Below are 12810 nucleotides of genomic sequence, written 5' to 3'. Positions count from 1 at the left end.
CGCCTTAAGTTGTTTATACTTTTAATCCCTTTTGTAAAAAGAAAGAAATCGGTTATAAAAAATATATTTCAAAATGATTCAACTTTTGTAAAACCATTATGATCTCTCATTAAAAAAAGGTTATAAAGTTCAATGTGAACAATAATCAACTGAAAACCAAATAAATTCTATTCTTTTTAATCCACAAAATATGGTAATGAATTGCATAACCTGCCAATCATTTTTAATTAGAGGATATACTTTACCTTAGGTCACACAAGTCCAAAAATCATATAAATTGTAGCATGAATATATAAAAAAAAAAACTACTGTATTTGTAAAAATTGATCTATGTATCAGATGCAATTGTAATTATTTAAAAAAAAAATTAAAAAAGAAATATCTTCAGTAGGAAGACCTTTTTCTAACTGATACCGGGAAGCTAATTCTTATATTTAGGTCAAGTTTTCAGAAATACAACTAAAACTGTAATTGTATAAGAAAAAAAGAATAAACCCTTAAAGTACCCCTGATACCCTGAAAAGGATGAAGACTGTAGGGCTGGCTTTATCACCGGAAACAGTTATCAAGTTGCTGGTTTTGTGTGAAGATTTGATTCACAATACTGAAAGGAATACCAGCAGACAGGATTAGTGTCGACAAAAGGTGTGCTACTCCTATCTCAGTACTAAAATCAACATCTTTTTCAAAATGACAAAATGGCCCTGGGTGGTCAGGTCAGTTACTATGGTGGGACAAAATACAGGTGCTTCATCCTTTTATCTTTTCTACCTGAGATAATTCAATGAGATAGACCAAAGTATTTGACAAACAATCACATGACTCAATACAACAAATAACCAATTGATGCTGACAATAATTAAGTTACAATAGGTATTTGAGTAATTCATTTACATCAAAGACGGCCATTATTGATTTAATAAATACATTTTTGGTAGTTATTAATAAGCTTAAATAAGTGATAATTCTAATCCCAAGAGGAGATAACTCTATGATAAAAGTAGACAATGACAAAAGTATCACCTATTTTTCTATATCATCTACAAGGTAATTACTTGCAATTAACACCTTTGAAGATTTCTTTGATCTTATTTAGAGGATTGAATCTGCTCAAGTTTCTCTTGTTAAGCCTACAAAGTTTTATCTTATTGTTGCTATACCTCTCTTACAATCGAAGCTTGTCTCAAATTGTGCTAGATTCATGTTCAAATGTATTAAAAACTTCTCTCAAAGCTTTTCATGATATTGAATATAAAACTGATTTTTTTTTAAACATCAAAAATATTATTTTGCCATTTCTATAATGATTCTAAAGTATATAATATAAATATATGGGCAATAAAAATCTACTAAACCATTTTACGGAAGTTATATACATACAGATATATATATAGGTCATAATCAAATAAAGAACTCCAAAATGAAAGGTAACTCAGTTCAAATGCATCAACTTACTTAACAATTGAGCATCACTCAAAAACTCTTTAAATCAGGATTTTATCGAAATTTGTTAAGCGTAACGACAGCACCTGATAATTGTATAGATGTGAGGGTAATATCATCCTGGGTACAGAAGATAGGTCAAGATGATAACATGGATGCCCGCTTTACTAAGACCACACCTCCTGTACCGTTACACAGTTAATGATGACTATACACGAGCGTTAATTTCTATGTGCTTATGATCTTAATGGATGTTGTCATTGTCAAGACTTTGTCATTTTCCTGTTCAAGATGATTTAACAAAGATACCTGGTATTAAATACGTTTCTGAAGTCTCATTTGAATCTTTACCCATGTATTAATGTTGTCTATTAGACACTTTTTATGAGCTTTCAAATATTTATATAACATGTAATTAAGATTATTATATTCAGAAGTTCTATGTATCTCATAAATGTCTTTGTAAACAATTTAGGTACGAATAAACCCCGGAATTTAATTTTTCAAATTTATCATTAAAGTTTATATAAATTTATGTGCTTTGAGCTTATTGGCTCCATTTCAAACTCTTATTTTTAAATCGTTATTTCTATGCCTTCTGCAACAACTGTAAGAAAAAAACATCAGAGATGAATTTTTTCATAGAATAATCATATAAACTTCAAACAGTTTTAATTTATTCAATATAGAATAATGATGTACTGGTAAAAGGTATTTTTAATTTTTCTTTCATCTTTCACATAAAAAATATAGTTTCACATGTTAAGCTTATGAAAGTTTCCTTCTTCCAAATCAAATTCTTAAGTACACTGAACAAGAAAGTAGCGTTTCATTCAAGTACATGTATCAATAATTTTGACATGACAAGCTGGATAAAAGGTCACATTGATGAAAATTTAGACAAATACATTTGTCAAAAGATTTCTTAATACTTTGATTTAAAATTTCCTTTATGAAATTGAGGATAAATCTTAGAAATCAATACAGGGTCATCTAGAATTACAAGTTTCTACGTGGAATGATTGAAGCTCCAGGATGTTGACAATATCGCTGATATCAGAAATGAAAATCAATTTTCAAAATTTCATACAGGTGTTCAATTTCACAGATAAAGATGTATCATCAATTGATTTCATCTTGTAAAGGGTTAATAAGGGTATGTCTTATGTACAAAATCATCAAAACTGTTATTGTTTATTGAAGTGGCATGAGGGTACATGTCATGGTGGCTTGCCATCAGAAAAAGTGGACTGCCACTACTTGTCACCACAATAAACTTTTGCAGTCACAGGCCTGATGCTCATTTTTGGGAAAATTTTATTTGTAAAGATTCTATTAACCTGTGCTAGAAATTTGTACATCCACTATAGTACTTCTACAAGCTTTGGCTGATGGGCCTGTAGGTGATTGTGAAGATTGGCAATTCGCACTGCTTATTAGGACTATATATTGATATAAAATTAACAAATTATTTAACATTGCTAAAGTGACATTGACACCATAAAAACATCATAGCTTGCACCACTGTGACCAGACATGGGAACTAGCCAAAGGGGTTCAAATACAATACTGAACAATAAAAAATCCTAAATCGACTCTCTTAAATTTGTACATGATAAGACAAGATATTGGAAAGATGTGCACAAACAAAATGAAATACAAGATATCTTTAGCAGCATCTTAACTATAAAAAAAATTTGCATGCTTCAATTCCAAATATAAAGAGAAATTTTTACATAATATTTCAAATTAAAAATTTAATCAACAGAATCATCAGTCACGATATTATTAAGTTTTAAAATTTCATTATAAAGTATTGTGAAATAACATAGAATTACTAATAATCATTTGATGTGTTAACATAAGAACTACATCTATATCATAATATTTAATATTTCATTATTAATAGAAATAGAAATCTGATGACCAAGAAAAAAATTTCAGTCACTAAAATTATTTATGACAATTGAAATGAATACAAAATACTAAGTCATTCTTGACTTTACAAAAACTGATAAACATGACAATCATTTCTCGTGTATTTTGGCAACCAATAAGAATCGAACAAAAGAAAATGAAATATTAACTTTTTCCAATATGCATCGATGTATTATTCAGCAATGAAACTGAGCTGAAAAGTTATAACGGGACAATAATTGCAGCACTGGGGCGAGAAGAATAGGAGCTCAGATGTTAATCTATTAGGAAGACAATACCCCAATGAGATTAGTTTAAAAAGTTTCTTTAACAATACAAAGTAATTTCGATTGTTTTCCAAATACCTACATCTATTGTTATAAAGGATAGCCTATGACCTGTATTGTACCTTATCGTAACACCATAAAGTCGTCAGTGAAAGGGAAAATAATGCTTTCAAATATTTGTGAAAGAAAACTGGCGATGGCTGCCAAAAATCTAATGAAAATTCCTGCTATCTTATTTCTTACACACTATTCTGCAACTGATTTTCTTTTGTTTAATTGTTTTTGAACATCTTTTGTTTTAAGCCAGTCTAATATAGATGAAAGTGACACGATCTACCGAAGGGCACACTGTTCATTAAAAACAGATGAAGCGGTGAAAGTATGATAGGAATGGAGTGACATTTGTTTTAACAAGATTAAGCTGGTGAAGTCATTTAATTAAGTCCTTTGTTAATTAACAATCTTTTGTTTAAAAGTTTGAAATGGTTTCAAATGTACCCAAGTATACGTTTTAACACTTCAACACATTTTGATGTATTTACTTTGTTTGAAAGCATACAGTTCAAATTCATTAATCACGTCTTTAGCAGTTCCAAAATAGTTTAACATCAGCAATTGTCATTCTGTAAATTAAATCGGAAGAATTCATTCAATATAATTATACTAATTTTGTTATGAATCATCATTAAAAAGTCTCTGAAAACTGGAAACTGTTTTAATTGACACCTCAAAATGACTAAAAAATGGCCTTCTTTTGAAAATTATTAAATGATAACATGACTAACAAGGACATTTTTATCCATTTAAAATAATTTGTTCCAACCATGTTTTAAATCATATCTCCACTTAACAGGACATCATTCAGCAAGTTTACTGGTCTACAAATTAGATAAATTATAACCATTTATTCATCATAATAAGATCTGCGATTACTCGACCTTCAGTAGCATGCATTAAAATATTTTCATTTTGTAGATCAAGATGAATACTCTATTTTAAACAGTGTTGCATGATGTTGTCATTGGCCAAATTCCAAGGTATTTAACCACCTGTATCTCGGTAATTATAACTAAATCAGAGATAATTACACAAAGGTGCAATTCAACTCATCCTCATCAATACAATCGTATAGATATCCTAGTGATAAACTATTATTCATTAAATCCATTGAAGATTAAATGAATATTTTGTCACTGAACTAAGAAAGGCTTGAACAGAATTTGCGGAAGGCAAGTCTGGCATGTTGAATCTTTTAGTTTGTATTTATGACATATCAATGAATTAATTTCATATTGTTTTACAGTATAATTCAATACTTCAAAGAAATCTTCTTAGTACATTACATAAATTAATAATGCTCTTCAACTTGTACCTTAATTCATGTTTCAAGTCCTGTAACAATTTTTCTTTTAAGGTATCAGTTTTTGTCAACAATTTCAAAGCTTAGATCGCCGCGATATAGCCTTTTTGTGCTGATGCGGCGTAAGGCATTTACCAATCAATCAAAGCTTAGAAGAAATGTCTTCTCCACTACCATATTAACAAAATGAAAACAAAAAAATTCCAGGCCTTTTCTTGTGTTTTGCTACCCTAACGTTACCATGGTTACACGAACAGTCAATTATTATGCCAAAAAATTTCTGCTGTTCCCTAAATTTCAAACAATTACACAGGAGTTTTCCACACTCACAGGTCAAGCACGACTACACTCCGTTGTAAGACTTAAACTTCTTAATGAAGCTAAGAATTCATATAGATATATACACTCAAAAGTACAGCTTCATCCTTAATAAGAGTTTATTCTTGGTGAAAATTCTTCTATACTTTTCATATTTCTGATGGAATCTTTGACATGTTTGATTAAAAGTTTAAATATACAATTAAATAATGATCATTTATAACTTTTGTGGGTATAAATTTTCATTTCAGCAAAAGCTGCGCAATCAAGTCAGGTATTTAGTTCGAGCTAAATTATTTTGTGCATTCAGTGCAATAAAAAAAAATAAAAATTGCTTGAAAAAGTGCAAATGTATTTGATTTCATAGTTTTCATCAAGGACGTATAACTAACATAATATACGTCCTTGTTTTCATCAATCAACAACTTTTAGGAAAAATTGTGATGCAAGTATAAATATCTTCCTAGATTTATATGGGGACTGTCTATTTGTTAAGGCAAAAAGGATAACAGTCATTATTTTCGAAGTAACATCCACTTGTGAAGATAAAGTAATGTAAAAAAAATACTGATAGCTGCTTGCTAGGTTTGGATTCCCTTAACAAGAATATTGTTTTAAGTGTACCAACACTCAAAAGACAGGATAGCCATGTTTGGTTTTGTTTATGACAGTCTGCTTTGTCTTTGTCTAATAAGGTATTTCTATGTACATCTTTGCTTAACGACTTGTTTGTTTTTAAAATGAGCACAACTGCTAGGCTTGCTTTTCTTTCAGAGAATGCATAGTTCATGTTAATCCCAGAAATTATACCCTTTAATGAAGTTACTTTAGTAGATTGAGTAATAACAGAGACATATATATACACATATATGTGTATATGTCTCTGGTAATAAGATCACAAATTACTACTCTATCTACTTAATGAAAAAGGGGGAAGAGAGGGTTATATCTTCAGATTTTATTACTCACTTTCGTAGAACAGATAAAATTCCTGTGGAAATGGCTGGGACGTATCGACATGTGCCATGATGTGGGAAGTTTAAATCTGTTGATTTGTATCAGAGGCTTTTCAGAGCTCACTCACGCAGTCAACGGTTATAGATGGTTGTTCTTTTGTTGTTGTTTTTTGTATTTTGATTTGTTTTATTTTATTCGAATTTGGACTTAACTATTTATTTTTTTTAAACAACCAAAGATGGATTTATCTTGAAGTTTACACTTGACATCTTCTCTATGACTATGTCGCCAGTTTTTCATACCAGTTACTTCCCCTTTGTGTTGATGATAAAAGTCGTCCAACACTCCGGTCTAAATTTCCCGCGCTTTTTCTTGCATCGCTGTTTTCTGCTAAGTTTTGTCAAAGACTAAAATACACATCCTTGGTTTTGTCATAAAAGGGAGAAAATGCACTTTTTGAAGATAATCTTGTAAGTGCATGATTTGGATTGAGAAGCGACTTTTGAAAATATTAACATGATGGTGCGTTCGAAGTGCCGTTTTAGTCTGGCAATGATTACTTAAGTTAACGCTCAAACCACGAAAGCCTGGGATTCAGAAATGCTTGAATACTTTAGGAATAACATAATCAAAAAGAGACCATATGGAAAACCATAACTGCTTTAGTGATGCCAGAGACATGTCTTTAGTATTGCCCGATGTCACGTAATAATACTGAATAATCGGTCAACAGTTTTCAAGAATGCTTAATGATTATATAATCAGAGACCTAAACTTTTGCAAATCTTTGTTAATTAGCAATGATTTAAGCAACGAAAAAATGCAACGTCTGAATTTCCGTCAATCAGAGCTAACTGCTCGCACACTTCGTATCTACTGCTTTTTGTGTACCCAAAGTCACAATAACCTTAGTCATGGATCCTGGCTCTCTGTTTGCCCTACCGACGCAAGGCAGATCCCAGGCTATGAACATTATTTCTATTCTTGATGTTTGACAAAAGTGTTTATTTCTATGTTATCCAGTTTTTAATATTAAATACAGATAAATCATTCATTCAGTACATAAAGTAAATATTTGAATTTAACGTTATCATCAACTTTGAGAGGTTTTTCTTTGTCCAACATCATTTACGACATTTACCTGATTCGGGTTTTCTTGTAAGGAGACTCTTTTCATTTCATTCAAAGGTGCGACGATAAATACACATTACCTGTATTTTAACCAGATGTGTTATCAAAGAAAAGATGCAGGAACTAAAAGCGTTTCTATAGATGGTTAGCAATTTCCTTTTGTGTTCAAATCGTTTTTAAAAGAAACGATTATTTGTTAAAACACACCCAGAATTTACTATTCTATAACCAAGAATAAAATGCTTAGATTTGAAAACGTGTAAGTGAATATGGTTTTAGACAACTTAAACAGAAATTTTGTAGGTACATGTATATTAAGCTGTGGGTATAGAGAAATGATCGTAGTATAAATATACACTTTTTCAAAAAAGAATAAAAAAATCTTGCATAAAAATCTGTAACATGAAACAACAACTATTACTTGGGTTTTTGGAGCGGTATTGAATGTAGAAATAACAAGTTGCACGTTTTTTCCCGACCAAGCAGACACCTATTCGTTTCTCAACTTATCAAAAAACAGAAACTGGTAAGTGTCCGACTGATCCAGGTGCGCATACGTTACAATTCTAGCTGCTGGTCATATACGAAGTCATTTTGTTTAGCAGTGCTGGGACAGCTCCGGAAAGAGTTCACACGTTACAACTCGTCACTGTTGAGCTGCTGACCAAATATGAAGTCGTTCTGTTCAGTAGTACATGAGAAACTTGGGTTTGACAAATATTTGTTAACCGAACGGAAAAACAAATGATATGCAATATCGCAGAAGAGGGATAAAATTACATTGCAACTTAAATGAAAGCGCTTCCTTCTATTAATAATAAATGAAAACTTCGAAGATTTTTTATTTCTAAATCCAAGCTGTCTCGACAATATCGCACATGTTGTTACAGCATTTAAAGAGATCAATTTTTGGCTTCGGGGTTAAAATGCCTGAACTGGTTCGTGATGAGTAAATGTATAAATATTATGGTTGCAATGTTTTCTTTCCATTGTTGAGGAGACCAACAAGACTCTTAAATCCGGACTTGTTTTACCTACTACTCCATCAAAATGTAAAGTCAATAACATCAATTTATGTTTAAAACACGTTACTCCTTGGCAACCGGGCAGAAGATAACTTGCTTACTGATTTCCCCATACAAGAAAAACCCACCCGCAACGTCCGTCTCAAGGACTCCATATATGTATCTCTTTTGAAAAATTAAAATAGATATATCTCAAATCATTATTTTGAACTATTTGAAAAAATGAAAAGGCGGAAATTTACCCTTAAGATAATAACAAAGGACTCCATCAATGATAGCAACCCACGTAGTTCTTTTAGAAATCATTTTTTATGAAATTAAATTTTTGGTATCAGTTTCAAGAATCTGAAGGTCTTCTAGTAAATATTGCGTGTATGTCGGGTACAGCTATCTGGATGGGGCCTTGAAAGTGACACTAATTGTCGAGTTTTTTTTTTTATCATTTTCATCAATCGGTCTTTTAAACTTTAGTCTGAAGAAAAGATACTGTAAGAAATTGATTGGGAAATGAAATTTTGATACAAAAATTTACATCTTTTGTGATATTTTCAATTTTGATAAGAACATTAAGAACATAGTGGGATTAAAAAAAAATGAAATATCGATAACTGCCGCGTCTCGTCTTGTTTTTTATGCATATTTGACGTGTTGGTATACGTACTCCACATTCTAAACCATATTTCCAATCTCTCCATATATTCAGTTTATATTTGTGCACGTAATGATTGAAAACTTTAAAGATAAAACGTAATTTTATTGAATGTTTAATCAATATTTGGACACCATCTTATTAAATCTTAATAACTGATAACAATGCCGCTGAAAATCTTGCATAATTCCAACCATAAGCTCAGTTCTGTCATCCCCAGTAGATAAGGCACATAACCAAAACTGGTCCTGAGAACGTAACATCTGAAATCTCGCGATCCTATTCTTTTATCTTGTCTGCACTTAAATTCGTGCAGCAGAGAAGGAAGGTCTCGTCATCTGTGCAGTTTCTCATCTTCTGTGCGTGTTATCTGCATTATAACTGTTGAATAATATTCTTACTGCGAAGATTTTTGTCATTCCATATATTTAAAGAATACTATTTATTTATTTTGTTATTCTTTCTTCTTCCTCATTTTAATCAAGTATAAATAAATTGATGAGTAGTTGGTCTAAATCAATAAGTAGTGTAAAAACGCGCGAAGTATAGTAGTACCAGTTAAAGTTGCGCACATTCATATATGACAGTTCATAACTTTGCGCATAAAAATAGTACTAATTTGCATCTTTGCACATGTGATGATGTATTCCCCAACCGGATACATAGTGTGGATTCAACTTCAGCATACACATCCCTCAATATCGCGTATAAAGATGGCTGACGTAAAAATAAATCTTAAAAAGTGCATTTTAATTTAACGTTTTACGACTTATATATTTTCGCGTGACGTTTAAGGACAGGAAAGTTTATTGTCTTAATAAGAAAAAATAGAGCTGAAATAGTTGTTGTTTATATACGAGAGTGTCGGGTGGAGATGAAAATACTCGGGTAACCACTATTGTATTGTTAAGAGATGCTACTCATCTTAAGATTGCTGAATCACAAATAATAAAGAGAGGCCATAAAGGGGAAAAGTTTCGTTTTATACAAATAAAATGTAGTCTGAAGAGGAAGAAACTATCATAAAACAAAGATGAAGAGATCAATAAATCGATAATTTTGTAAAATTTCTTCCTGGTAAATATTACATGGTGAAAGCAAACATAAATTGTTATCCTTCGGTATATGTATCACCTTTGAGAAGTTGAAGTGGTCTGATACCCGTATTATAAATCATCAACCTTGGTCAACATCTTGTTTAAATAGTAACAAGTGATGCAGATAAAAAACGCCTTAGTAACCCAAGATTATCCAGGGTAATTGTGAGAACGAGATCATAAATATCTACCCAATTTATCATCAACTACACCACGACAATACAGCATACACATTGATGTGAAAAATGAAACAAGGAAACAAATCATAATATTTTGGCATCTTGCATCTATACCTGTAAATACCTTTAACTGGTTCAAGTGTGAAGCTGAAATGTTCCACGTATCAACTCAAGTTCTATTGTGCTCAAGTGTATTTTAAACATCTTTAGTTGGAAAACTATATAAAGTTTGAGTGGAAAATTCTTAGGCCTTTTTTATTTTCATTTTACAAAAAAAATAAGTCATTGTTTACACACAGCTAACAAATGATGTGCGCATTTAAATTCGTATTTTATTTTTGTTAACTTTGAACTCATGCGAAATATTAATTTCATGGAATTTGTCCGTAATGAATAACTTTGTTTCGTTTTATCTATATTTTTTTGCTTTACCATCCAATTTGTATACGTATATATGCGTTATATACACATCAACTATGAAAAACATTCAAGTGCATGTGTCAAACTAAAATTTCTTATCAATATTGGATTATTTATCTAATTGATTATTTTAATTAATAACTTTTTGTGGAACTAAATTGGCATTCTATAAAATTTTGTTACATTATAAAAATGTCGTCAAGATAAGTTGTCAACAATATGCCATATTAATGTCACTATCTACTCCACTTCTGAAACAGTTGATGAAACAATGTTAAATACTTAATTGCTTAAGGTTAATTTTATCTTTATTGTTGTTAGACAATAAGTGTTAAAATTTGGACTGAAAAAGACTTAAGATTTCTATGGAGATGTCTGCCTTGGGCAAATCTGGACAATAAGGTTTTACACTTTTTACACAATGACATTTAATCACCTTAAAGTCGGATTTTGACGTTTAACATCAAGATTTAATTGCATTAAATAATACAAACATCAACCCGGCAAATTAATACTTTAATTAAACAAAAATTAGATAGATGTGTTGGGAAAGAAATTGTTTTCCACCCAGAATGAATAAATTTTTAACTATTTTAAAGTGGTACTTCATTTTTTGCAGCGATCTTTGATTTTGATTAACATAATTCGCCATCACTCAGCAGCAGCAGATTTTCAACACCGACACAAAATGTCATCTTGAATTTCAAATAAGTTGCATTTAAAAGGAATACAGAGACCACTTTTCTAAAAGTTAGTTGAGGGCCACAACAATGCTTGGCAATTTCATATAACAATGGCTGCATTCTCTGGAATTATCCCCTATTTTTTTGCATCAATTACTAACAGCTTCACCTGCTGAATAGCTACACCTTTCCGTTGTTAAATGCGAGACATTCTCTGCAGTTAATGGGATGCAGGAATAATTTATTCACTGAATCATGTCGTGCATTGAAAGGAATTTGGAGGCGGTGAGATGATGTGGACTGCATTCTGATACACCTGGCCCAAAAAGCGGTCAGAAAACCCAAATTCATATCATTTTATTTTCAGTTTAATCTCGCATTCATTGATTTTAATATTTAGAATGTATATAATTTATCTTTCAGACTTTGTATATTATCTGCATCAGTTGATGAGAACATTTTACCTGAGATATGATACAGGTGCAAATTTCATCCGGTATGATTTTGTGACTGAGATAAATGAAAATAAGGTTATTTCTGAATAATGACAAGGTCAAATCCATCTTCAGAATCCATGAAATATACATCAGCATCTTTTATACCTGTGACACAGGTAAGAAATTAGCAGACGTCATTTTCTCTTTAACTAATTTTAAAAGTTTTTAAACTTCCTTAAAGCCAAATATTATAACACAAATCAATAATAAACTTATGAAATATTAATTGTTATTTGTTATGAAATAATTTACTCACCTTTTAAGGACCTGGGATTCGCCTGCTTCCTTCGTGACATGATGCGACATCTAAGGCTACAGGTAATCAAACTGATGTAAACTGACCAAAAATGACTCCAGGGAGCATGCGTGCTGCTTCTCAAACGAGGGCCAGGTAAGGGTATCTGAGACGCTGTTTAAACAATCGGGTAAATGAGGACTGTGAATAAAAATCAATCAAGCGGCTATTGAACACTTTGTTCTGTTGTAAAGGATTGTGGCTTCATAATACGAAATACGTTGCATTTGATATCACAACTAATTGAACACTCACTAATTTTTACCTGGTTGACTGAATAACAATAGTTTTAAAATTATCACCTTCATATCTTAGCCATGTAATTGCTCTATCTGTTTGAGCTGATAAAGAAAGAACAGTACTTCGACATCAGAAGTCATTACGATTGAAGATATTTATGAAAAGAACTATAAGAAAAGATACTTGAAAAAAAAAACTTCTCGTTATTTTTTTATTTTTTTCACGTCCACGTAGGTGCAATTGTTTTAAACTTTAACAATCAAATTAAAGAGTTCTTGGGCAGGAAGAAAAAATGAAAGTTATACATAAGAA

General features: G+C 31.2%; 1 protein-coding gene across 2 annotated transcripts in view; it reads right to left on the bottom strand.

Moving 5' to 3' along the window:
* The window catches only part of LOC127703156 (ras-responsive element-binding protein 1-like), a 48207-nt gene extending 35819 nt beyond the window's left edge, over nt 1-12388 (bottom strand). For both annotated transcript variants that reach the window (XM_052207676.1, XM_052207677.1), the window contains exon 1: nt 12220-12388. In XM_052207676.1, the coding sequence (XP_052063636.1) occupies nt 12220-12259 (40 nt within the window). In that variant the 5' untranslated portion in view covers nt 12260-12388. The remainder of the gene's footprint in view (nt 1-12219) is intronic.
* Between the last annotated feature and the right edge of the window lie 422 nt (nt 12389-12810).

This window comes from Mytilus californianus, unplaced genomic scaffold (assembly GCF_021869535.1).
Source record: "Mytilus californianus isolate M0D057914Y unplaced genomic scaffold, xbMytCali1.0.p SCAF_5, whole genome shotgun sequence".
In the NCBI taxonomy this organism is placed as follows: Eukaryota; Metazoa; Mollusca; class Bivalvia; order Mytilida; family Mytilidae; genus Mytilus; species Mytilus californianus.
This window is presented reverse-complemented; position numbering and strand designations above follow the sequence as displayed.